The 26,452-nt window shown below is 40.9% G+C and overlaps 1 protein-coding gene across 1 annotated transcript in view; it reads left to right on the forward strand.

Annotated features, from left to right (window-relative positions):
• The first annotated feature begins 421 nt into the window (after positions 1 to 421).
• The window catches only part of PGM5 (phosphoglucomutase 5), a 68,662-nt gene continuing 42,631 nt past the window's right edge, over positions 422 to 26,452 (forward strand). The window contains exons 1-6 of the mRNA XM_059492714.1: positions 422 to 740; positions 7,145 to 7,307; positions 9,894 to 10,040; positions 14,168 to 14,293; positions 16,352 to 16,542; positions 17,441 to 17,595. Coding sequence (XP_059348697.1) covers positions 480 to 740; positions 7,145 to 7,307; positions 9,894 to 10,040; positions 14,168 to 14,293; positions 16,352 to 16,542; positions 17,441 to 17,595 — 1,043 coding nt within the window. The 5' untranslated portion in view covers positions 422 to 479. The remainder of the gene's footprint in view (positions 741 to 7,144; positions 7,308 to 9,893; positions 10,041 to 14,167; positions 14,294 to 16,351; positions 16,543 to 17,440; positions 17,596 to 26,452) is intronic.

Raw genomic sequence — 26,452 nt, forward strand, 5'->3', positions numbered from 1 at the left:
TTCTCTCATTGCCTGCTGCGCTGCTCCCTCGCCTGGGGCAGTTCCACGGCCTCACCCTGCCGGATGCTGCGCTCCGTGTGGCCAGGGAGGCGCTGCCTACGTGCCCAGGGTGCCCGGTGCCGGCGGGGGCCCCGGCGCTGACAGACCGTGATCCCCCCGAGCAAGTGTGCAGCGCTGGCTCGCCCGCTCCTCGCTGCCTCCAGTTACATCGCTGGCAGGAGCCCGCGGCTCTCGGCTTCGCTTTCCAGGGTTATTTTTGGCCGGGGCCGCCGCATGCAGATGGCAGCGAGCCCCGGGCGCCTTGCCGGGCGGCGCGGCGCCGGCGGGGCCCCCGGCGGGGCGGGCGGGGAAGGGGCGGCGCGGCCCCCGAGCCCGCCCCGGCTCCCCCGCCGCGCCGGGGCCGCCCGGGAGCGCCTCTGGGCTCCGCACGGCCGGCTCGGCAGCGTGCGCCGGGGCCGCCGCTGGCCAGCGCAGCCGCCATGGAGCGGACCCCCATCCCCGTGCTCACCGTGCAGACGGCGCCCTACGAGGACCAGCGCCCCACGGGCGGAGGGGGCCTGCGGCGGCCCACGGCGCTCTTCGAGGGCCAGCGCAACTACCTGCCCAACTTCGTGCAGAGCCTCCTCTCCTCCGTGGACCTCCGCGACCGGCAGGGCTGCACCATGGTGGTGGGCAGCGACGGCAGGTACTTCAGCAAGACCGCCATCGAGGTCGTCGTTCAGATGGCCGCGGCCAACGGGGTAAGCTGTGCCCTCGCCCTTCCCGCCGCCCCGCGGGTGCTCCTGCTCCCCGTCCCTGGCAGCGGCACCCGCGCCCTGCCCGCCGGTGCCATCTCCCGGAGAGCGCCCGGGGCACGGATAAAGGCGGAGGAGCCGCCTGGGGCTGTGTGACAGCGCTGCGCGCCGCCCGTGCCGCGGCCAGCCCCGCACCTGCCCCGTGCGGCGGCCCCGGGCTGCGCTGCCCGGCCTGGGACAGGCGCTGGCTCCATCGGCGGGGTGGCAACCGCTGGAGACTGCCGGCCGTGCCCTGCTGTTTCGCCCCTTCTCTTAGAAGGAGGAAGGCATGGGAGCTGAAACATAGGGGCACTCTGCAGGAGAAAATGTAGCAGAGTTAAAACTAAGTACGCGGGAAACAAAGGTATCGAACAAGCACCTGCTGCTCAGGATGTTTTAGAGGAAAATGGTACTGTTGAAGGAAGAGGAATTCAGCATTTTACCCGCAGCCTTGGGAAAAGAACAGTTCTCTCCTCTTGGTCACTTGCTAACAAATTATAAAATGCAGGACGACACCAGTGGCAGAAACCTCTGGTCAGACGGGATACAAATTTTTTGGTGCAGTTTTGAATGTAGGAAAGAACCCACGAAGAGAACTTTTGTCTTTTGCTAGAAGAAGAGAGAACTTATCTCTTCTGCGCATGTGGAGAAGAGATATTTCTGTATATACACATTCATGTGTGGATGTGTATGGACAGAAAGCTGGAAACACTACATAATCCAGGCTTGAAGTTCCTACTTCAAAGCAGAGTTGAGACTGCTATCTCTTGTTATGATGCCTAGACTGATCCTCTAGGTTTGGCAGAAGGAGTGATATAATTCTGTAGGGTTTTTTTTTAATAGGGATTTTTTATTCAAAAGGCATTCCTTTCAAAAGTTCTTTCAATTTTGGAGTTAATCTCCATATGTGCTTGAATTTTCCCTGCTGATTTGCTGTCACATACAAGACCAACCAGCCTTGTATGAATAATGAGTATTTTAAATTTACTTAAAAAGTATGTTCTCAGCATGGTGATAATATCAAGCAGATGTTCAGCGATGCCTAAAGATTTCAGAGACTATGTTACATACTGTCTACCTAGTGCAAAATCACTGTTATATAGGGACTTGTGAGAGGCCAGGGTTTATGTGGCCAGGGGTGTGGGAGGGCTCTGTTGTAAATGGGGACAGTGGTGAGACCAGCACAGCGGTTCCATCTGCAGTGTTAGGGGAGGGAGCGTGCAGGGAGTGAGTGCAGGGCAGAGGAGGGGACTGGTGTGTGGGAGTTGCAAGGAAGGTGGGAAGCACATGGAGGAGTGCTGCTCCCTAGCCCCATTGCCCTTGTGGCCCAGTGGAGACAGTGTCATGGATGGAATTGCACCTGTTGGCCAGGTGGGGTAAGGTGCAGCAACAGCTGAAGCAAGAGCTGCCCTGCAGAGGCTGAGGGCCTCACATGCTAGTAGGAACTACAGGAATGGGTTTCAGTGCTGAGTGGCCGCAAGAACTGAGGTGCTGAAGAAATTTGGGATTTAGAGGAGCAGGGGCTTCTCGTCCAAGTTATGCTGACTAATTTTTCCTGTCAGCCTGCCTCCTTCCTGCTGCTTCTGTCACATTCCTCATCGTGCTGGAATATCTTTCTGACCTCAGGAAATTTCCAGTTTGAGATGATTCTGACACCTTGCTGTAATAATGCTCTTTCCCCTTTCTTAGTTACTGCAAGTTTCTTAGAAACACAGTTTCTCCCTAGTGCTTTCTGAAGTCAAACCCCTAACGCTTCTGCTCACAGTTCTCACAAATACCTGAATTCATATATGATTCTCTTGCTAATGACACAGTCCTCGGAAATTCAGCAGCCTAGCTGGTAGGGAGCTATTGAAAAGGCTTCCCATTTCCATGTTCTAATGCTCTGTTCCCTCTTTAACATCTTCACCCTGGTCATCTTCACCTCTGTTTCTCTCAAGTACAATGTAAATGCATAAGTTTCACATTTACTTCATTAGTACTAGTTGTATGTTTTATTTTTTGGCTGTTAAGATACACCTGCTGGGAAAATATCTAAATCTCCTTGATAGCATTGTTTAGTGCTGTGCTATATAAATAGGGGCAGAGGAAGAGACTCATGTGAGCAAAGATCTGTCCCTTTGGATGAGGTTAATGTCATGAGAAAGCGTGTAGCTGGTATCACAGGGAAAGAAGTGAATTGATGTGGGCTGGATCAGATGAAACGTGGGGAAGGCTTGAAAGGTGCACTGAAAATGTTCAGCTGCCCTGAGTGCCAGCAGTGCTGATAAACTGAACTTTAATCTCCTTGCTGGAAGACACATACTGAGAGCCATGGCTAGTTGTGCTGGCTGAGTACAAAAATAAAGGCGATTTTCTATTATCATCTGTAAATGGATTGCCCTTTAGAGTTGCTAGGTTCCTCTTGTTCTAACTTGGTGACTCATCCCACATTCCCCGTGTGCTAACAGCCTAGCACGGTTGGCATGGGCTCCAGTACAAGGAATGAGATGTGGTCCCCTGCTCAGTCAGCTGCCAGTGCTTGGCCTGCCTTCTACTCCTCCTTGGTGCTGCTGGCTCATGCCCTCCAGCTCCAGGCTGCAGGTGCATGCACCACTGCTGCAGCCTGCACAGCTACAGGCTGGCCCGTGCTCTGCAGCTGCCATGTGCCACCAACTGCTGATCAGAGCTGAGGGTGACCAGCCAGGGTTACCCTCAGTGGGCACGCAGCTGGGATGGTAGCAAACACTGCTGGGTAAGGGATGCGTGTCATGGGAAGGTGGGGGACTGTGAGGAAGGGCAGACAGAGGGCCTGTACCATTCTGGGTTGCAACAATCAGTTTGACAAAGTAGAGGTGGTAGGAGAGTATTTGAGGGTCTATTTCCCTTTTCACCTGTGTCGTGGCAGTAGCAGTGCAATACAATTCCTCTATGTATGATGGAAATATTCCATTAGACCAACTGGATGGGGTGTCTAATTTTTAATGGAAGGTTTAGGATACGTTTAAACAAGAAGCTGTTATTTGTCACTCTCAGTGGTGGATCAGAAGGCAGTGTCGTTACTCTGAATGTGGAAAGTCATGACAACATGCTAGAGAGACTGCAGGGTATTGCTAGTAATGCTGCAGAAGTGTGAGATGGCATAGTTGAGTTTTCTGGTTGTCTCCTATGTAATACCATGTTAGTTTCATTTTCCATGGCCTTTCATGCAAATCTTCCCTCCCTCCCTGGGTCTGTGTGATATTTATTTGCTTCTACACTGAGTGTGGGGTTCATATTCCTGAATTTTACTATAGTATCCTAAAGATATTAGTAAAATACAGGAAGGCACAACCCAAAGGATATAATGTACTTGCTTCATGTTCTTTGAAGTAAAATTGGCTGAGGCATGTGAGAGATTACTGGGAAAAATAATTTTAAAAAACATTAAGTGACTCCATAGTAATCAGCCGAATTGTCTGAAAAGGCACAGCTGCAAGTGGTAATATTGCATAAAAATGTTCCTGTAAAGTACTTGTTAGTGTACTTTATTCTTTCAGCTGTAACTGTTTGCTGAGAATCTTTGTTTCTGCTGTTGTTACTAAAGTACAGGAACAAAATAGAATGTGGCATAGGGATGCAGTAATAGAAGAGATATTACATGCCTGTGATCTTGTAGCCATGCAAGGTTTTGAATTCCAGAGATAATCTTTCCATGCTATGAAATTGTCCAAGATTTTCAGAAGGATATTACTGGAACTTTAATTGTGACCCAGTATGTGGGTACAGTTTGGTAACCGTTTTAGTTCAGATTGTGAGAAGTCTGTAAAAACAGGTATTAATTAAATTAATTAAAGAAATAATTTAATGCTAGTTTAGCATTTGATTCAAAATGAAGTTTCTAAGAAGATGACTTTGTGCATTCCTGCCACCAAAATTAAAACAGCAAAGGAAGATGGATAGCACATTTATACCTCTAAGGTCTGCACTGTCCTGAGGGAGTTTTGTAGAAGCACTAATGGCCTTAATAAAACGTGAAACCTTATTGTAGTCCCTGCAGATAAAATACTATTGTATCATTTATGTAATTTGATTTGTAGGATCCTCAATTTAAAATGCTAAATATTGCAATATTTCTATAGTACAGAAATTAGCATAATAAATAATATTTCAAAGTAGTATAGAAATAGTAGCCTCATTACAAGTGCTTAAGGCCAATCAAATTACTCATATTTATATTAATATTTGGCATCCAGAAAAATGGGAAAACTGGTTTATGCGACATCTGCTGAATGGGAAGAAATTAAATATAGCAGAGATAGTCATAGGTAATTTGTGCATTCTGAATAATTTAAGGATTCTGCTAAGTTTGAAAAATACAGTTATGTGCATGAGGACAAAAACTTAAAACTCACTACTTTAGATTTAGAAATACCAAAACCATGTTTGTGACAAGCCTGCATGCAAGTGTAAATATGTTTATACTTGAGTACCTCCAGATAGATTCAGATTGTTGTTTTCAAGCATTTTGTAAAACATTATTGCTGTCATATTCCTTTTGTTTACTCATACACAATACTGTTTTAAGAGCTGGCAACCCTTTCTGACAGCTGTATTTGGAAGATTGAGTCATTGCTCTAGCTTTCTACATGCTTCATAGTTTAAAAAAAGGGAGGAACAATATTCAAAACAAACAATTTCAAGGTTTTAAAAATAATATTTTTCTTTCCACGGTAATATTTTGTTTCTTTCTTAACGTATTAGCTCTCCTGTTTTCTAGCAACATTCCATAGGCTTCAGAATTATCTGCAAAAACTCTGAAAAGAGAAGCAGGTAGACAAACAATTATTCTTTCATCAGAGCTTGAGGTAGAAATCTCAGAAGAGTGCATTTTCTGCACGTTTTTTAAAATTCAAAAGCAGATCCTGTGGTTCTTACTGAAAGAGAAACGGTTAGACATAGTTTGTGATTGGTGAGAATTACCAAAAAAGTAATTTATGGTAGAAGTTGATAAGTTCTTTGTAGTCTTTATTTTTGAAATCAAAATACTGTACAAAACCATCTTAAATAATAATCTCCTAGTCCTTTGCTCTTCTGAAATTATTTGAACTCACACTTTTAAGTAACCATTAAGGTCCTGTTGTGAGTGCCCAGAAGAAGGTCATCTGTATACGAAGGAACAGCTCCATATGGACAGGAGGCAGGTAGTGACACCTCCTGTGCTGTTGCTTTGCTGAACAGACTGTGGAGCTGTCAAATCTCCTTCAAATTAGAGAATGAACTCTGAAGTTCAGTCTGCTTTCAGATGGGGAGTGGAAGGGATTTGGTGTTCTGCCTTTTCCCTCTGCCGACCCTAACAGCCCTGCCCCTTCCCAAACTACTGCTCAGTAGTGGTGGTGGTGATGATAGGGGTTTATTTGATTTTTTAAAATATTGATGTTATTAAGAAAGTCCAGACTTCAACAATATCCTTTCAAGCTCCTTCTGCAGCTGCCTCAATTCTCATCTGTAACACTTAACCTCTCCTTCTACCCTTGCTTTTTTGCATCTTCCTTTTGCGTTCCCCAGCATTTGGAACTCTCTTGTATTTCTTTGTAAATACATTTCTTGTTGGCTCCTAGGTTATTTATGTTAAACTGAAACTGTAGTATCTGCGTAGGGGATGAAGGCATGGTTTTGAAATTGGAACCTTGCAGTGGAACTGCATATAATACCAAGCACATTGAGTCAGTGTTTAATAACACCGCCTGAAAGGGTTTTTTTTTTAATTTTAAGAATGGTGGGAACTTCCCCTGCTCAGCTGTGCCCTGGGAAACTATTCATTTGGAATAGCCAAAGAGCCATTGATAGCTGAAGGAGGAGTAATGCTTTCTGTGGGGCAGGACATCCAAGGCTGTCATGCAATGGAAATGTAACTACAAGATTCTGTAGGTCCTAATGCGGAGCGGTACTTGTGATTACACGGAAAGGCTGCTCTGTGAAAGGCAATTTGCTTTCTATTCTCTTTCTGTTAAACTCCCAGCCCTGCAAATGCATCCACGGGGTCAGCCCTAAACTGTATTAATATCTGAGAGGATTTGCTGACTTGTGGGGTTGCCTGGCAAGTTTTGGTAGCAGGATGATAGCCTAGTGTTGTGCTTGGGAGCTTTGCAAATCCTTGTCACTGCTGTTTGCTTGCTGTACTGTCACATCCAGGCCACTGGGGTTAAATGTGCCAGGTTACAGTATTTTTTGTCAGTGCTCCAGGTTAGCATGCAACCATCTCATGGATATTTCTCTGCAAAAGAGTATGTTCTGTACCAAGACTTTACCATTTCTATCCTGTATATATATTCCTATTGTGTTGTGTTTATATACTAATTTTCAAAAATGTAGTACTGCTCAGACTACTTTGGCTTGTTTTTCCCATGTAGATTGGCAGATTGGTTATTGGACAGAATGGGATCTTATCCACACCTGCTGTTTCGTGTATCATCCGAAAGATCAAAGCCGCTGGTGGAATTATCCTAACAGCTAGCCACAGTCCTGGGGGACCTGGAGGAGAATTTGGAGTCAAGTTTGAAGTTTCCAATGGAGGTATGATTTTTTAAAAAAAAAGACACTACATTGCATCTTGGTATCCTGGAAATGGCTTGTGAGGATGATTAGCTGTCTGTAATTATGTGGTTTTTATTTACTCTCTTAAAACTGTGAAGGATGTAGGCATCTCTTTTCCTTTAAATAATATGAGTGTACTTGTGTACATGGGTCTGAAAAATAAGCATTAAGTGTTCATTGAAGCCTTTGGAGTAGCTGTAAGATTTCTATAAATAACTTGCTGTCTGGTTTTTGCAGTCATTTATGTAGGCATCCAGATTACTGTAACGATTCTGATCCTTTTATAAAGATGCCTATGAGGGCGTTCTGTTTTCTTCATATTTCTGTGTTGCTCATGTTGGCATTTACTTTAAAGCGTGTAATTTCAGAAGTACTGTAAGCAGTGTGACTCATTGTCTTGTGTGGAAGAAAGCACACGAGAAACTTCTTATGTTTACCCAGGAAGTAACTTATCCAGGTAGGGAGTTGTACCATTTTACCACTGCAATTCCAACAATGAATGAGGGAATTTTTGTGTATAGCTAAAGTCTTGTTTTCCGAAATTGACATCTAACACATTATGTTGTTACGGGTTCTAATTTACCTGTATATGTTATAGGTTCTGTATGGTTTACATTACAGGTTTGTGTACACTTATATAACATTATGTGAGGTTGCTGACACCTTGTATATCTCACACATGTAGAGTGCTTTCCATCTGAAAAAAAAATGAACTGAAAGTGCTTAAATAATGTTTCTTTCCCTATTTTGAAGGTGGGAGAACTTGAGATGGGGGGCTTTCTCCCTTCTCTCTTGTGTAATTGAAAAATATGCAGGGTTAAATGAGTGTGATTTTATAAACAGAATAGGCTTGAATCCCAGAGGGATTACAGGGACTATGTCAGGTCAGCCAGTAGGAAAGCCAGGGTCACAGCACACATATACCAGAGCTGAACCATTAGATGAATTAGCACTCTATGAACTTTAAAACACCACGTGCATCTAAAATCTGCTTGATAAATGGGTAACAGTTGGAGTCTAGTGTGCTTTGCCTTAAAGAGAATTCAAAAAGACTAGTAAGCTTTATGTATGAAACAGTCCTCAAACACACGTCACAAGGTTTAATTATTTATGTTAATCAGCTGGGCCATAATGAAAAGTAGTTGGTTTAAGTTCCAGCTGAGAAAATGTGGGTTAAGTATTAGGCAAGGTGTTTGAACTTGAAGACAGTGTTTAAGCACAGCAACAAGCTCCTAGGAAAGGTTATTGTTACTCTATGTTCTTGCTCAGTCTATTTTGCAGATCCACGTCAAGCAGAAGTGGCTTGTCTCTGTAGCTGTAGAAGACAATGTAGAGTGACCTGTGGGATCTCCTTAGCTGGAAATATCAGTAGACAATACATCCATCTATCAAGGAAGATCTGTAGCTAATGACATCCTCACCCTTTGGATGGGTTTGGATTAGATAAGTAATATTCAATTTTGGAAGCTAAATGAATGGAGACAAGTAAGAAGTCATTTTGGAAGCTAAATGAAGAGTTTAGTGGCTGGTTTTTATTGTAGTGATTTGGGCCATCTGGTGCACTGCATCTGAGATGGAAGACACCACTTTACATGGCAATGCACTGCATATAGCAGCATTGCAAGACAAATGGAAAGTTCGTACTGAAAAAGCCTTCAAAGACATTTAGGATGAGGAGAGAGAACACAACAGAGGGAATAAAACATATAATTTTTAGAGTAGAAGTGTAGCTTTAATATAAGCTGTGCAGGGTCAGATAAGCCGGAAAGGGACTTACTGCAATTCATACTCAGTTGCAGCTCGGACTCAACCTTTTCACTGCATATGGCATAGTTCATCTAGTAATTTTCACATCAGACTGGCAGCTTTAATTTATTTGACAGTAAATCTTTGAAAATAAAGCCATCTTTCAGGCTGTAGCAGTCAAAGTAACTCAAAAGATGTGTTTTCTGTTTCTGAATGACATAACCAATCCAGGTCGTAATTGCTAATTGTTAAGCAATTAAGGCATTTTGAATTCCAACAAAGATAAGTTTCATTCAGGTAGTGGAGGAAATCTGTAACACAGCACCACTGTTAAATGGGTAAGATTTCTAAAAACGGTATTTTTTTCTAATGAGATAATGCGGAACACCAAGCTATCTGATCTTCACAGGTGTGCATTTGCAGAAAGTCTATGAAACACCAGAATGTGCTGCCGAAGAGCAGGCTTTCCTTTGATAGCTATGTTGAGATTCCTTGCAGAGTGAAAAAAGGCAGTCCTTGACCAATAAGCCCAAACAAATAGGACTGTGGTTACCTCATCTTTCTTGCCCCTGGATAACTTACTCTATGTCAATCAAAATGTTGTGAGTAATGCAGTGTATTTCCATGTTTTATTTTTTTGAAAAATGTTTTAAACCTGTGTTGTAGGGAAAGAACAGACTTTATTTACTGCAGTACTTTGTTTTTTTTATTCCATAGTAACTCAAATATATTCAGAAAAATGTTTGCTATAGCACTCATTTTTAAAATAGGAAATCTTCATTTAAAAGAAATGACCCATCACATTATTTTCTGTTATAGGACCTGCTCCAGATATAGTTTCAGAAAAAATCTATCAAATCAGCAAAACCTTGGAGGAATATGCAATTTGTCCTGATCTCAGAGTGGATTTATCACGCCTAGGAAGACAAGAATTTGATCTGGAGAACAAATTCAAACCTTTCCGAGGTATCCATGTGTGCTTTTACTCATGCTAAATCCATTGAGTGTAAATATTAGTATTACTGCAGAATTATAATGGGTAATTATATAAGCAGAACTTCAGTTCTTCGAGATACCTTACTAAAAGTTACCAAGATAAGAGACTGTAAAGAATCATAAAATGGTTTGTGGTGGAAAGTACCTTCAGAATCATCTTGTTCCAGCTGTGCTGTCATGGGCTGGGAGACCTTTCATTAGACCAGGTTGCTCAGAGTCCCATCCAACCTTGCCTTGAACACATCCAGGTATGGGGCGTCCATCAGCTTCTTTGGGCAACCTCTTCAAGTACATCACAACCCTCACAGTAAAGAATTTTTTCCTAAAGTCTAATCTAAATCCCTTCTCCTCCACTTTAAAACCCTTCCCCCTTGTCATAACATGGTTTGCCAGTTTCAAAATTCTCAGCTGCCTTTTCGGTACTGGAAGGCAGCGGTAAGTCTCTTCAGAACCTCTCCATGCTGAACAATCCCAGATCTCTCAGCCTGTCCTCTTAGGAGTGGTTCTCCATCCCTCTGATCATCTTTGTGGCACTCCCTTGGGCTTGCTCCAACAGCTCCATGTCTTTCTGGTACTGAGAACCCCAGAGCTGATGCAGCCCTGCAGGTGGGGTCTCAGCAGAGCAGAGCAGAGGGGCAGAATCCCCTCCCTGCCCTGCTGCCCGCCCTGCTGCCCACCCTGCTCTGGATGCAGCCCAGGACACGTGTGGCTCTCTGGGCTGTGGGTCATGCCCAGCTTTTCATTCCCAAGAGCCCTCAAGTCCTTCTCTGCAGGGCTGCTCTTGGTGAGTTCTTCTCCCAGTCTGTGCCTGTGTCTGGAACTGCCCTGACCCAGGTGCAGCGCTTCCTGCTTGGACTTGTGCAATCTCAGGAGATTCTCACAAATCCACTTCTCAAGCTTGTTCCTTTCCTTCTTCTGTTATGTCAGCTGCACCGCTCAGCTTTGTCATCTGCAAACCTGCTGAAGGATCACTCAGTGTCACTGCTGATGTCATTGGTGAAGTTATTGAAGGGTAGTGACTAGTCCCAAGACCAAGAGCCTTGAGGGAACTCGCTCCTCACTGGTCTCCACCTGGACATAGAGTCATTGACCACAACAATCTGGCTGTGTCCACCCAGCAAACTGCTTTTCCATTGAATAGTCCATCCATCAGATCAGATGTCATCAGATGTCTCTGCAATTCAGAGATATTGGATGTGATGCCATGTGGTACAGTGTCAAAAACCTTTAAGAAGGCTAGATAGATGACGCTGGTCTATCATATATCATCTGAAAGATCAAAGCAGCTGCTGGAAGTATTCTAACAGCTAGCCACAGTCCCAGGAAACCTGGAGGAGGGGTTGCAGTGAAGTTTGAGGTTGCCAATGGGGGTAGAGTTTGGGGTTTTTTTAATAAAGCAAAAGGTCTCATCAAGAGACTCCCCATGTCAGGTGGCAAACCACAGAGCCCTATGTTGATCTGCTCCTTGATTTTCACCCACAGGGTCTCAGTGTGTTTATGGCTGTTTATCAGAGGCAGCTCTTGACAATCTGACCCTTCTTTAACATTGAGCACAACACCTCCCACCCCTCCTGTCTGTCTGAAAAGACCCAGCCTGTCTCTTCTGAAAGGCTTGCAGCCCTCAGCTGCAGTGCTCCAGTCATGAACCTCATGTCCCATGTTTCTGGGATTGCAGTTAGGTTGTAGTTTTCTAAATGCACCATGGTTTCCAGCTCCTTTTGCTTGTCTCCAATGCTGTGTGCATAGGTAAGTGTTATGTTTGTTTTGCATTTCAGGACTCTGAGTTACAGACTTTTAAGTGCATTTGGCCTCCTCTTTCAGCCAAATATCTTTGCTAAATGTATGCTTGCTAGTAGTTAAACACAAAACACAAACTTTTTGGTCTAGGAATGGCTTCCTTATTGAAGACTAATTGATAAAAGAGTAAGTGAGACTCTCAGTTTATTAATTTTTGTTCACACTGTGTGAAAAGTTATGGGATTTCTAAATCAAGCGACTCCAAAAGTAAAGGGATTGCTTAAGCACGTCTTTAATTTTAGACATAGTGAATACTTTTATGCTTACAATTGATTTAAAATTATTTAACAAAGCTGTTTTCTTGAAGGAGTCAAAAACAAATGTAGGGGTCCTGATAAGTATTTCAAAATTAGTGTATATTTCATATATTTCAAATACTGTAAAACTCTATGCAGCCTCAAGAACTTTCTGCTTTCCTGATGCCCTAAAATTAAAGCCATTTTGTTTTTCACTCAAACTTCAAATTTTGAGACAATTTACATTTTGAGAAATAAAATTTTTCATTTAAAAAAAGTCTTTAAATTTGGATTTCACTGGGGTATTTTATTTTATTGTAAAGAACATGTTTGGCTTTTTTAGGCAAACAAAAAGAGACACTCCTCTCCCCCAAATATGTATAAAAGTACATACAAATTTTTGCAGGTTTTCTGTATGTTTTTCTAAGAAAAAAAAATCATTTTCCAATCACATCTTCTAAGAATACATCAACCTGAGATAGTAGAGCTATCAGGGAACTCTACTGAAGCAATGCAATTGGCTTATAAGTGCATGAAAAAATACAGTTTACACAGATTTCAGTGCAGATTGAAGGTGCAGAAAGAATGAAAATAATTGAAAAATTAATTCAAGATACTCTCTTATGTATTTGAAACTTCTGCTTTTTTGTCAATTGTATGAACTAACTTCTGTGAATCAAGGCTACAAGAATCCAACCCTCTGTGAATCAAGAGGTGCTGGAACAATGGAGGTTGGGTTTGGCCGGAGTTAAAATAATTTCTAGACTTTAATCCTTCATGTGCTTTATATTCACATGTGTGAATATAAATATTCATGTATTGAATGTAAATTCATATATTTACATTCATGTAAATATATGAATTTATATATAAAGCTTCACCAGAGTTGCCACATTTGTTCAATTGTGTAAAGCTTAGGGCTTACTAAAATGCTGTTAGGAACGGGGCATAGAAGACCAATAATATAGTCCTGGTAAGTGTTTAAAACTTTCAGCATATAGCACAGAATTGACTCTTTTTCAAGTAGGTTTCACAGATAATTTTTCAGCCTTGAGAACCTTTTTTTGTTTCTTCAAGCATATTGTCACAATCTATTATAAGTGTTTTTCTCAGGCTCAAAAAATGTCTCTCATTTTCATGTTACTCTAAAGAAGAGCATTAGTGTGAGGTCAGTGTTTCTGTGCAAAATTGGATGAGATTCTAAGTAATAATTTAACTTACAAGTAAGATATTTCAAGATACTAATTTAACCAGATGAAAAGACATTTGTATTACATATGCTTTTAAATTTTATCAGGAAAAGTAATTAACTCCAAGATGACTGAGAAGCATGGCTTTTGACAGTTGTTTGGTTGCTACTTTCATTATGACAGACTTATTTTCATTAATTCATTTTTGTTTAATGTTTTACATCCAAAAGAACTAGAAAAACTGTAGTGCTCTCCTTTTAAGAATTTAAATTTCAAGTTATCAAGAACTTAGCAAAAACACCGATGAGCGTTTGCTTTCCTAAATCAATGAGATCTACAATGCAAAAGTATAGTTTGTTATCCACCTACAACAAACTGAACACAGGTATTCCTGGTACCAGAAGTTAGAAAATAGATTGCATGTCTCTCTTGAAGGAATCATGCAGATAGATACTTCTGTCAGGTAGAAGTTGAGTGGTGTCAACTTGCCGTGAACATCCTTTTCCTCTGAAAATAAACCTATTTAGCTTGCAAAGTTTTTCAGTGGCTTAATGAATGATCTATTAAGAGTTTACTTTGATGTAAGGTACACTCGTGAATGTCTTCAGTGAAATAGGAGCTGTCAACTTACATTATCTCTAGAGTCTTTTGGCAGGCAAAACTGTTGATCTTTTCAAGGCTTAAAGCAAGGCTTAAAGCTTGATAATAGCCACACTGAAGGCAGAGGGAGCCTTAGACTCTTCCTCTTTTCAAAGCAAAGCTGTGTGATGTGGGATTGTGTGGCCTGATTTTAGTTCTGTTGGGTGGAAGAGATCTGGAAGAAATAACTTCACTTGGGTGAACTGTAGTCACTTTTTTGGTGTGATTTTTCTAGTGGAAATTGTGGATTCCGTGGAAATCTACCTCAATCTCCTTCGAAGTATTTTTGACTTCAATGCCATCAGAAATTTGCTGACTGGACCCAATCAGATTAAAATAAGGATTGATGCCATGAATGGAGGTATGGACTTAAGTACTATTGGGACAGAATTTCAGTAGGTACACTGAAATAACTTCCCAATATAAGTTGTACACTGCAGTGGTTTCCCAATAACATACAGCATATAAATGTTGGACTTTTATGTAGTAGAAGCTAAGGGTAATAAGGAAGGATTTGAACCTTATACTAACAACAAAGGCAGGCTTAGTTACGGGTTATATTTCTTACCAGGCAAAGAGATTTATCTTACTTGATAAATAAGTAAGGACATATGTGTCCAATAAAAGTTTTCTTTCTGCATTGGAAGCAAGCAGGGCGAGGTAATCTTGCCGTGACAGGGTGATGAAGTGTACTGTAGTGTCCAGTGACTGAAGAGGTTACAAGGCAGTCTCTACTAAGAAGAAATTATAAATGGTATAAAACTAGTAAAGTCTGAATAAATAAATTAAAGAGTTAGCTCAGACCTCTGTCTCACTAATGTTAAAAGTGAGCAAATTTCAGAGTACTGTGGATAAGTTGTAAGTGTCATAGAAGACAGCAAAGGGATCAATGATGTACTGATATTAAAAAATTATAAGCTGTATCACTTGGGGAAACACAAACCAGGATAAGATCTATTTTAGGCTACATTATGAATATATAAATAAGGATTGCTGCAGATAATGAGTTGAAGGATAGGAGTGTGAGTAAGACTGTTCAGCATTATTTTATGGAAAACAGATTATGTCAAGCGAACCAGGTTTCATTCTTTGTAATGGGATTACAAAAACAGACCCATAAAAGGAGCTGGACAGACTTAGAAAACTTCTGTAAAGCATTTTATCTAGTACAGTGTGATAGCTCTGAACACGCAGTTTTGCCAGACTGTGTCAAAAAGGCAGATGCTGTCCTTTAGTAGTGCAGAGGGAGCAGTGAGGAAGGCACTGCCCCATGTCGTGTACTATACTGGAGAGATGTTACTTAAATACCTTGGAGCTCTCATGTTCAGAAGTTTTACATGTTGTCAAAAAGATGCATAATCTGTTTAGGGTTAGAAAAACTGATGCATCACAAACATTTTAAAGGACTTAGCTTGTTTACTTTATTTGCAAGGTGGCAGAGAATTGGCTTTATGACCTTGCATTTTGGTGGAGAGATGGGTATCAACAATTTAAAGAACATGTAGATTAAGTGTATATAAGTGGAATGTATTTTTATAGCTGTACATGCTGGTAGTTTAACATTGGCAGAAAAAAGAGTAATTTGATAGGCGTCCACTTTAGATAACAATCTGAATCATGGTATAGTTTATGGAATTAACATCTACATTTTCATGAAAAGAGGTTTCACTCACACAGTTTACCTCAGGTCTCTGCTGCTCCAATTAGCAAGATTTAGGAGTATGGTAGGAGAAAGACAGAGCAGTCACCCATGCATTTTTTACCTCTGAGTGACCTGTTCACACCTGCATCAGGGATGCAGAGTGCTCAGGTAGTGACCTTTCAGTCACCAAATGCAGGTAATAATTATGGTATGTAACAGCATGAGGTTTTAGTTGGTCATATCTTTAACAAAACAAAGAAGTATTTTGGAGTTAGTTTCGAGACAATTTTAGTTTATTCTCTGCATGATAGCAACTAAAATGTAGTAAAATTCTTTAGTGGACAAATCTATTGCAATTTTCACATGAATTGGAATCTTAAGGTAAGTGTATTTCCCATAGGTATTCACCTAGTGTTAACTTTCCTTGCTATTATGTGTTATTTAAACACATAGAATGGTGGGTTTTTATTATTTATTTTAGTGAGAAAAACTCCTTTATGTGTATGATAATTTCTTTACTTAATAATCTGTAAAAAAACCTCTGTGTCTTTCACCATTTTGATTTTCATGTAAATAGACTATTTTCGTACTGATTAGTTGTTTACTTTAAGGACAATCACATATTCCTCTGTGAAATAATAGTTTGGGGGTTGTTGCAAGGACAGATGCATAGAATTGCTGAAATTATATTTTGTATGCAATGTCCACAGTGCTGTGAAAAATCTGAATGTCAAGCATATGCTTTTGTGACTGCATGGCAGATTTCTGTTTTCACAGTTATGGGACCCTATGTGAGAAGAATCTTGTGTGATGAATTGGGAGCTCCTGCAAATTCTGCCGTCAACTGTATTCCACTGGAGGATTTTGGTGGACAGCCTCCTGATCCAAATTTAACATATGCAACTGCCTTGCTGGAGGCTATGAAAGGTGGCGAGTATGGATTTGGAGCAGCTTTTGATGCTGATGGAGTAAGTATTTAGATCTGTCCTGAGGTTCCACCGTAGTTGTTATTTTGTCTGGGGTCAGATATGGGATGTGTAAGTATAATTTATCTGGTTTTCAGTAACCCATTGAAGCTGAAAGTGGTATTACTTTCAGGTACAGATGGTAACATTTGCAACCCATAAATCAGACACATATGTTGTAGTTTTTCTCTGCAGATGACTGAAAATCAAGCAGAATTTGAAGGCAGGATGAGAATTATTTAAGTATCAGGCTGGTTTTGTCTTGTGCTGGTGTAACATTTTTTTCCTTGGTTAGGAGCACGCAGCAAATAGATTATACAGACTTGTCACAGTAAACAGGAATAACATTAGGTCCTTTTTGGTTAGCATCATGAATTAAGGGCTTTTTAGCTAAACAAAGCACTGAGTCATAACCTCTGCTTATTCTAATTTTTTAATGTTGCATTGTCACCATAATAAAAAGCATTGTATTACAAAAGAACTTTCTGCCCTGACAAGGTGGGAGAAAGATTAAAAGGTCCTGAAGAACAAAAGCTGTTTTCTATTCTCAGTAAACACAAAACACTCTCCTACTCCCATAATAGTGTGTGCCATTGGCAAAAAGATTCTCCTACAGAAGCATTCTCTTGGCAGAAACAGAGCTGCTGAAGTGACACGTAGGAGGCAGACGCTGGAAGTTGATCTGGAGCTTTGATTTGCAAGGCAGGAGGGAGTGATGGTGTGGTAGTGAGACTATAAACATGCCAGGATGATTCCAGTAAATTTTTCTGCCCAGAGAGGTATGTGAATTACCCAAAGGCTGCCTTTTTTCTCTCTACCTCCAGTGGATCTAGGAAAAAAAATTAAGTGTCCTCAATACATGGAATTTAGGATGCTATTTTAAATTTGTTTTCTTCTCTAGGACCGCTACATGATCCTTGGCCAAAATGGTTTCTTTGTTAATGCATCAGATTCGCTGGCTATAATTGCTGCCCATCTGTCTTGCATTCCCTACTTTTGTCAGACGGGTGTCCGAGGATTTGGCAGGAGCATGCCTACCAGCACAGCTCTGGACAAGTAAGATGAAATATTTATTTGTATCACCTTGTCATTACATTAGTTATCTCCACTTTTTATTACATAGAAATTTCAAAATTGTGAAGTCTTTTGATAAGAGCTTCAAATTTTCCCCATATTTATGTGCTTTATTTTTTAAACTGGTTTTGACAAGATTTTGGTTGTCAAAACCTAGACTAATTTTTCCTGTTTTTACTTGCATTAAAAGAATTTAATTCAGTTTGGAGAGGAAGTAAATTGGTAAATCTCATGTACCAATATTTCACTGTATTCTCCCATAAAATTTTATTTTTCTTTATTAGTAAATAATGGTTTACAGCCTAATCTGGCAGACCTTTTTATGAAAGTTGTGGAATTTTAAAAAAGATGAAGTAATAATTCAATACAAAAAATCCAAACCCTCCTTAGACTGAGGAAATATGAGCATCTTGTGTTAGCAGCTGAATTTTGAAAAAGTTTCATCCAGGCCTGAGTTTACTGTAAATATCAAGACAAGATGGTTTCTTTTATTGCATTAATATATTCTGTTTGGAAAAGCTTTGGCTAAATCAATTGTGTCTCAATTCATCTGGCTGCATAGCTTTACTATGACAAGAGTGATCTGCTGCTTCCCTTAAATGTGTCTAATCAGGAAATAGTAATTTTAAAGCAAAAGGTAGGTTGTATGGAAAGGTTGATTGCTGTATCTACTGTTTGCCTATTCAGGAAGTTTTGAGGTGTTACTAAATTCAGAGCTTGCAGCTTCCTCTAATGATTGACAGAGTCTTTGGGGATATGTTCCTTACTTGTGGGTAGATAGTCTAGTTTAAGGAAATACTGTTAGGTCAGTGTTTGGTGTGTTTTGTTTATTCTGTTCAGCAGTCAAAAAATCTCCTTATTGTTATATTGAAATATGATATAAGTAGAATTCATTTTGTATGTAAACACCATATCTGCATTTCTGTAAGAGCTGAAGAAACAATGACATTTAAACATGTTTTTCTGTCTGCTTTCCATAAAGTTTGATAAATATGTCAGAAAGCATGAACTCATGTCCCCGTCAATGCTCTGTGACCGTTTGAATTATGTTCTTTGCAATGTTTACTTGACCTTCTGGCACAAAGATTGTTTCATGGTGATTACTGCCTTATTTAGTTTCGTGGAGCTAAGCCTGATTATTAAATAAAACTGAGCAACTAATAATGATGGAAGGACTTAAGTATTTTCCCTTCCATTCTTACAAATATTTATTGTTATGAAGTTTTTAGTCTGTGTCCAGGACACTTAATTTATTTATTTTTTTATTTTGTTTTGTGGTTCTCCTTGTTTTCTTGAAGACTTAGGAGTTCCATGTTGTCATGTAGTTCAGTGTAGACCGTGCAGTTTTCACAGAGATCATGTGGTTCCAAAGCCCCTGCCATGGGCAGGGATGCCTTCTGCTGGTTGTGCAGCTCAGGCAGTGTGGCTGGAGCACTGCAGCTGGTAAGGACTGAGGCAAAGCTGCCACTGACTTCCTCAGCCTTCTCCATGTCCTCAGTAACCAGGTCTCCTGTTTCTTTCTGGAAAGAGTCCACATTTTCCTAGTCTTCCTTTAATCACCAGTGTACCTATATAAACTATTCTTGTTGCTTTTAACATCCCTGGCCGGATTTAATTCTATCAGGGCTTTAGTTTTCCTAGCATTATCTCCAGCTACTTGGACAATTAATCTGTATTCCTCACAGACTACCTGCCCCTGCTTCTACCCTCTCTAGGCTTTCTTCTTGTGTTTAAGTTTGTCCAGGAACAACTTGGTAACTCACACAGGCTTCCTGGTGTTTTCGCATTACTTCCTCTTCATTGGGATGCATCTCTGTCAAGCCTGTAGGAGGTGATCCTTGAATGTTTTCCAGCTTTCTTAGGCCCTTCTTTCCTCCTGGGCTTTGTCCCATGGCACTCTATCGAGCAGATCCTTGAAGAGACCAAAGCCTGCTCTTCTGAAGTCCAGGCCAGTGGGCTTGCTGTGTGCTCTCCTCTCTGCCCTGAGGATCTTGCATTCCACCATTTCATGGTCAGTGCACTTCCCATTCCACACCAACTCCTTGTTGTGGTGAGATCATTAGGATGTCTCCTTGTGAGCTCCCCTGTCACTTGGAGGAAAAAAAAATAAATTCATCCATGCACTCTAGGAACTCCTGGATTGCCAATGCCCTGCTGTGTTGTCAGTTCAACAGATACCAGGGTGATTGAAAGCCCCCATGAGCACCAGGGCCTGTGAAGGTGAGGCTGCTCCTGTCTGTTTGTAGAGGCCTTTATCCATTTGGTCTGCCTGGTCAGGTGGCCTGTGGCAGACCCTCAGGCTGTAATGTCTGCAGTCACTGCTCTCCCTTTAATCCTGTCCCCTAAGCTCTCAGTAGGTCCTTATCTGTCCCTGGGTGGGTGGGTGTGGGCTGCCTGCGTGGATTAGAACAGTCTAAGAATATCACACACGCCTGGAACTTCCTTGGAGGTCACTGAGCTTTGGCCTGCTTGGTAATAAGCGTGGCTTTCCTCTGGGAGAACTGGATCAATTCCTGCCCACTTGGCTTCTATCTTCTGAGGTCACAGAGATCTTTCCTGAAGTCTATGCTAGACAGCAAATGAAAACTACCTCTTTGTATGGTGTGTCCATATTGTGTGGCCACAGTTTAGCCTGGAACTGGAACTTTTCCTTAGCTCTATTAAAGAAAAACAAATTATGCACAATAACTTAGGGATTTAGAAAGTCTGTTCCTTTTCCACTTGTGTGCATGATGTGTTGCTTAAGACTTTTTCAAAGGGCATTATTAAACTTAAAAAGAAGGAAGCAATAATCTAAAAGACTCTAAATGTCGCTTGGAAATATGGCATTAACAAATGGAGCAGTGAATTACAAGAGAATTCACTCAAAATACTTAACCAGTGTTGCTTGTATTTGCTTGAAGTGACTGCTGGAATATACTGGTATGGACTGTAGGGAGAGGATAACACTTTACAGGAAACATCTGCTTTAATATGCTCCAACATCAACAGGATTGTGGCAGCACGTCTCCAGACTTCAATTCTCTGGGAATATGTACTCACAGGCTGGTATTCTTTTTGTTTTGGGAACCTGTATTCCCTGTTCAAAAAACTATTCTTGTTTCATATCCTTGTATTCTGATTTATCTGATGCCTGCATAACAGGAAAGGAAATTAAATACTGAGATGTTAGCTAACAGTGTACAAAATGAGAATCACAAGGGTGAATAAAAATTGTTTCTGCAGGAAATACGAAGTTGGGTGTGTGTATAAAAAGCAGTCAAGATGGTACTAGAGAAAAAGGTTTCTGAGAGAATACGGTATTCTTAGACTAGCATCTGATAAGTTGTTTCTACGGCAAGGTTCTTTCAACAGCATGTAAGTGCTTTCATTACACTTGGCCTGGGCAAAGCTAAGCACCTTACTGTGCTGGACCCTGCCACTTTACATCTGGGAGCCTGTCTCTTAATGCAACTTCCACACATCAGTGTTCTGTCTGCTGATTGTCTTTGTTGTCTGATCGTCTAGAGACAGCTTCTGAGGGGGGCTGTGGTGACAATAAGTGTTTTGGGTTGTTTACCTCCTGTTGACATGGAGGGCAGAGATGCTATGAGCTCTAACCAATCTGCCTTAAGGAGACTGCCCCTGATAGCAAGTAACGTTGTGGTTTAGAGTGTGGTCCATTTTGTCTGAAGCAGACCAAGAAGCTTTGCTTATGTCATAGAAACATTTAGGTTGGAAAATACCAATAAAATCATGAAGTCCAACCCTCTCTCCCTCCTTCTTGTTCTTACATCTTTAATTTCTTCTTTCTCTAAACACTGCCTTTATTTTCATCTATCTTTGTGCTCTCTCTTACCTTTCACATTTCCATGTTTTCCCCTGTTCCTCTTATCCCACTTCCTTCCCATTCAGTGTCTCCTCTTGTTCTTCAAATATGTACCTCAGGCCACAACACACCACATCCCACTTGTGCCTTCGTCATTATATGCTTGAATTCTTAAAATGCAAATCCTGCATGGATTTTTTGTCTGTATTTTCTTGTGCATTTCTTCTATGTTGTCAGTAATCTGAAAAATTATGTGCCAGAAGCAGTATAGGTACTTTCTATTTCTTTTTCACTGCATGGACACCATTTACTATTGAGCTTGAAGGATTTTTTCAACATAAAGGCTTCTCCAAGTCATAAATATGTCTTTCTGCATGGTTCATACTGCCTTCACTTTGTGACTGTGCTTTGTTCAAGTTATGCCAGCCATAACCTTCCTCGTTTTATCTTTCTTCAGCATGATAATTCAGTCTCACTCCCTCTTTTCTGAAATAGGCTCGCTGTGAATTTTTTAAGACACCTCTGTCAAACTTAGTGCATGTCACATATAAGCAGTTTTTAAATTAGATAAAGCAGAAGGACAATTTGTGTTCTGGAATGCTGCAGAAGGACAACTGCATAAAACCTTCATGAATATAATTTAACATGTTTGAAGTGTAATGTAAAGTTCGGGACCACTGTGATTGGAAAGGTGTTTAGGATTTGTAACTTCTAGAGTATCATTGTGATATTAAAAATGTCCATATAAATCCTTTGTATATTTGTATATATAGTAAAACAATAGAGTTTTTTCTGTAACAGCTTTCAAATATGTTCTACAGCTAAATTTTTTTTTACACAGATATGACATGTTTGAGAAGATTTGTGGAGGAAAAACCAGCTGTCATTACAAGGCACTGATTTTCTTTCTTTAGCTGTGTCTCTTGGTTTGATTTCTACAATGTGCTTGTAATCTAGCTGCTATCCTTTTGTCATTGAATGTTTTTTAAGCAGTGGAGGTGATTTATCATTGCAAACATTTTCAAAGATATCCTTAGGGAGTTGTCTTGGTCTTTATGGGTTTTTTGATGGTGGATTTGTTATGCTTTACTATAGTGTTGCATATTTGACTGTTGCAAACCCACCATATGCTTGACTATCCAGTGTTTCATTATCCTAGCTCACACTGGTCCAAACATGCTGTAGTCATGACAGGCTACATTTTAAATGTGTATGGGGTAAATGTTTATTCTCAACACTTTACAGGACAATGGCAGTTGCATACTCAAATGCTTTTTCAGTGAAATATAAAAATGAGCATATGATCTATTGCATATTCTTGACATTTGCAGGAGGGAATGAATCTTGTGTTTTTCAGTGGCTGCTCGTGAAGAAAAGGACAGAAAACATGTTGGTGTCCCGTCCTGTGAAATATCAGTAGAATACTGATATGGCAATCCCATGGCTTTTACTTGGCACACAACTTAGCTTTAGGGTCTGAGAGGGATTCCATGGCCAGTTCTGGGCCTGAAGGCAGCTGTTCCCTGTTGGTAATGGCAGGCTGCAGAGCAGCCTGACACAACACACAGCTCTTACTTTTTCACAAAGGTAGCTGGATTCTGGCCTGTGCATGGACTGGACTGCTATAGCTGCTTAGCTTAAAATGAGCAGGTTCATTGGTTGTGCAATGTGAAGCTTGCAGGACTGAATTCATAAAGGTGATTTGAAAGCTTTCTTCATGTAAGAGAAAATATGAGTTGAAAACTATGCAGTGCTCTGTTTCCAGCTTAATCTTTGGCTGAGAGTGAAGTCAGTTTGTCAGCCAGACTTAGAGAGATAAAGATTTGGTGCTTGGTGAGAAATAAATATGTTTTGTAACCTTGATTGACTTCTATTTAGAAGTATGTGTATTTGTAGTTCTCACAAACAAACAGACTTTTGTCTAAGCTTAATGTGCTGTATTTGAAAAACTACCTGAGAAAAAGAAATGTTTTGCAAAATGCCTGGAGCAAGACTTGTAGTGTGCAATAGATTGATGGCAGGTAACACAAAGTCACAGATTCTTAGTGCCCCATGTCTAATATCTCAGAAAGTACACAGCTATGAATAAACAGCAGGAATTCCTACAAATCTCCTGGTAAAAAGTCCAAAAGTGTTTTAATTAAAACCATCTGAGGAATTTTGCATCCAGTCAGTTACAGAAGATTTTGTGACTACTTAAAAGTTAAAGACCCCTTTTCTTTCAGGTTTTATGCAGTCTTATTATATGCTTCAACTTAGAAAGGCTCTTTGGTATATCAGCATGTCTGAACATGTTTTGTTTTGCCCAGGCTGGAAAGCACAGCTGGTGTCAACCCAAGAGCAGCCTCTCCCATCAAAGGATTTTAATGTCAATGGTTGACCTTCATGGAGAATGCTTCCTGCTGATTTAAAAGAAAATTTCTCTGGCTCAGAATTTCAAAACAGTGTGTTTAAAATTCTACTTCTAGGGTGTATTAAAGTATAATCTTCTTAGGTTGTTTAGAAATTAAGGGGACAGTAAATTGTTGTTTACATCCTCTGTGTTTTGAAGGTCACTGTGAGACTGGCAGAGCCAGGGAACTTAAAATTCTTTGAAGAAGATTGAGAGTCCTGTTAGATCAGATCTTATTTTAAGTAATAATCAATTGAATTATTGTACTGATTTTGAAGGAGAAGAAATATTGTCTCCGGTTTCCTTTTGTGGGGGAAATGAAAGAGGTGGAAAATCTTTCCAACATCAATTCTTTGATTCTGTAGTAACTGTCTATACCTATGGCATACTATACTTTCTTCTTCTTTCTGTATTTTTTCTATGAGCACTGTCATGTACTTGTCTACTTTTTTTCGTTTCCCTTCCCAGACAAGTCCTACAACCAAAAAGAGCACTTATTAATTTTCAGTCTTTAAAATATACAGAACAGTTTGCGAGAGAGCAAAGGAAAACTAGTGTGAGCTTGGCAATTCCAATCTAAATGGCATCATTAGGGAGCTACTAGAATAAATAGTATCTAACCAAACCAATTGCCTGGCTGATAAAATGAAGGAATCTGTTGATGGTGTTAAGATAGTAGATGTCATTTACTGCCATTTTAGCAGTCCCATTTTATTTCTGTATCCAGGGACTTTATGTTTCAATGGATGGAGAGCTAGGTTGGTAAAAGTCTGGTTTGATGCTCAGACTCACAGGCAATTGGTTAATTAACTGGTAAAAAGTGGGGTACTGCAGAGGTCTGTTCTGTGACCTGTCCACATATTTGTCAGTGGTCTGAAGGGGGAAATGGAGGACACTCAAACCCAGTTTGTAGATGACACCAAATTGTGTGGTGCCTGTTGATCTGCTGGAGAGCAGAGCCAGCAGTCATGGTATTATCAAGGTTGGAAGAGACCTACAAGAGCATCCTGTCCAACCACTCACCTGGCACTGCCTGCCACTGTTGCCCCTAAACCACTAAACCCATCTCCAGATCTAGATGCCTCTTGAACATACACAGGGATATTGACTCCACCACTTCCATGGGCAACCTATTTCAGTGCCTGACCACTATAACAGTGAAAATTTTTTTTCTAGTATCTAATCTGAATATCCCCTTTCTAGCTTAAGGCCATTTCCTTTGTCCTCTCACTGTAGCCACAGTAGAAGAGACCAACCCCCACCAAATAACAGCCTCTTTGCAGAGAAATTGTAGAGAGTTTCCCCTGAGACTCCTTTTCTATAGACTAAACAAATGCAGATGCCTCGGAAATTCCTTATATTACATGTTTACTAGATCTTACTAGATCCTTCATGAACCTTGTTGCCCTTCTCTGGACATGTTCCAGAACCTCAAAGTCCTTTTTGAAGTGAATGACCCAAAAATTGACATAGTACGCAGCTACAGCCTCACCAGGAGTAATACAGGAGGATGATGGCTGCCCTGGCCCTGCAGGCCACACTGTTCTTGATACAGTCAGGGGAACCCGGACGACTGGCAGGAGTGGATGGCAAAGACCTAATGAAATTCAGCAATGACAAACCATGCCCTCAGAAGGGCAGAGTGCAGCAGAGGAACTGAGCAGCAGCTCTGCAGAGACAGGCCAGCATCCTGGGGGATATTTGTCTGAGAAGCTGTGTGCTCTGGAATCAGAAGAGGCCAGTGACATCCTGGGCCATATGAATAAGATATTGGTGCAAAGGGTGGAGAAAGTTATTATTTCCTTCTTATCATGTGTGAAACCACTCCCAGATTTTGCTTTTTGTTTGGTTTGAGGTCCTCACTATAGGAAAAACATCAGTAAAGTGGAGTGAGTTCAGCATAGGATCACCAGCACACATGGGGGCTGGAGCACAGGCCCTGAGAGGAGAGGCTGGGAGCTCTGTTCAGCCTGGAGAAGGATGGCTTCTCTGGTGGGACCTAACAACAGCCGCCCATACCTACAGAGAGTGCCTGTTGAGAGCCACTGCCTGGAGCCAGGCACTTCCCAGCTGTGCATGGTGGAAGGACAGGGGGCAAAGAAATTTGAAAGAAGCAAGTTTTGTGTTCAGGATGTTGGACTAGAGACATTCTATGGTCACTTCCAATCTAAGTTATAATACTGTGTCCTTATAAGGAGACCTTTGCGGGAAAGCCCTTACACCACCAAGACTGTTGAGCCTTCCTGCACCTTTGCACTCTTGTAGTTACTATGTAGCAGCAAGGTAGTTTATAGAAAAAAATTATGTTGTCTTATTTTTTTTAAATTTTCTTCAAAATCAAGGAATTGTCAATCTAGAGAAACGGCATTGTTTCTGTCCTGATCATTTTCCGAGCTATCCTGCTGTCTCTGAATGAGAGGGTGGAAGTAGTATTATAGTACTCAGGAGGTGAAGAAGCAGCTAGGGAGGCAATCAGTAACTTCTGATATGTACCTAAAGCCATTCTTTCTCTGTTGTTCAGATAATTCAGGGTACTGGTAATCCAATTCGAATGGCAGCAATACAGAGTTTTGTAACACACGTAGTGGATATATTCACGTCTGGTTTTCATCTTCATCAATGAGCATAGGCACAGTGAA

Source organism: Ammospiza nelsoni, chromosome Z (assembly GCF_027579445.1).
Source record: "Ammospiza nelsoni isolate bAmmNel1 chromosome Z, bAmmNel1.pri, whole genome shotgun sequence".
Classification (NCBI taxonomy): Eukaryota; Metazoa; Chordata; class Aves; order Passeriformes; family Passerellidae; genus Ammospiza; species Ammospiza nelsoni.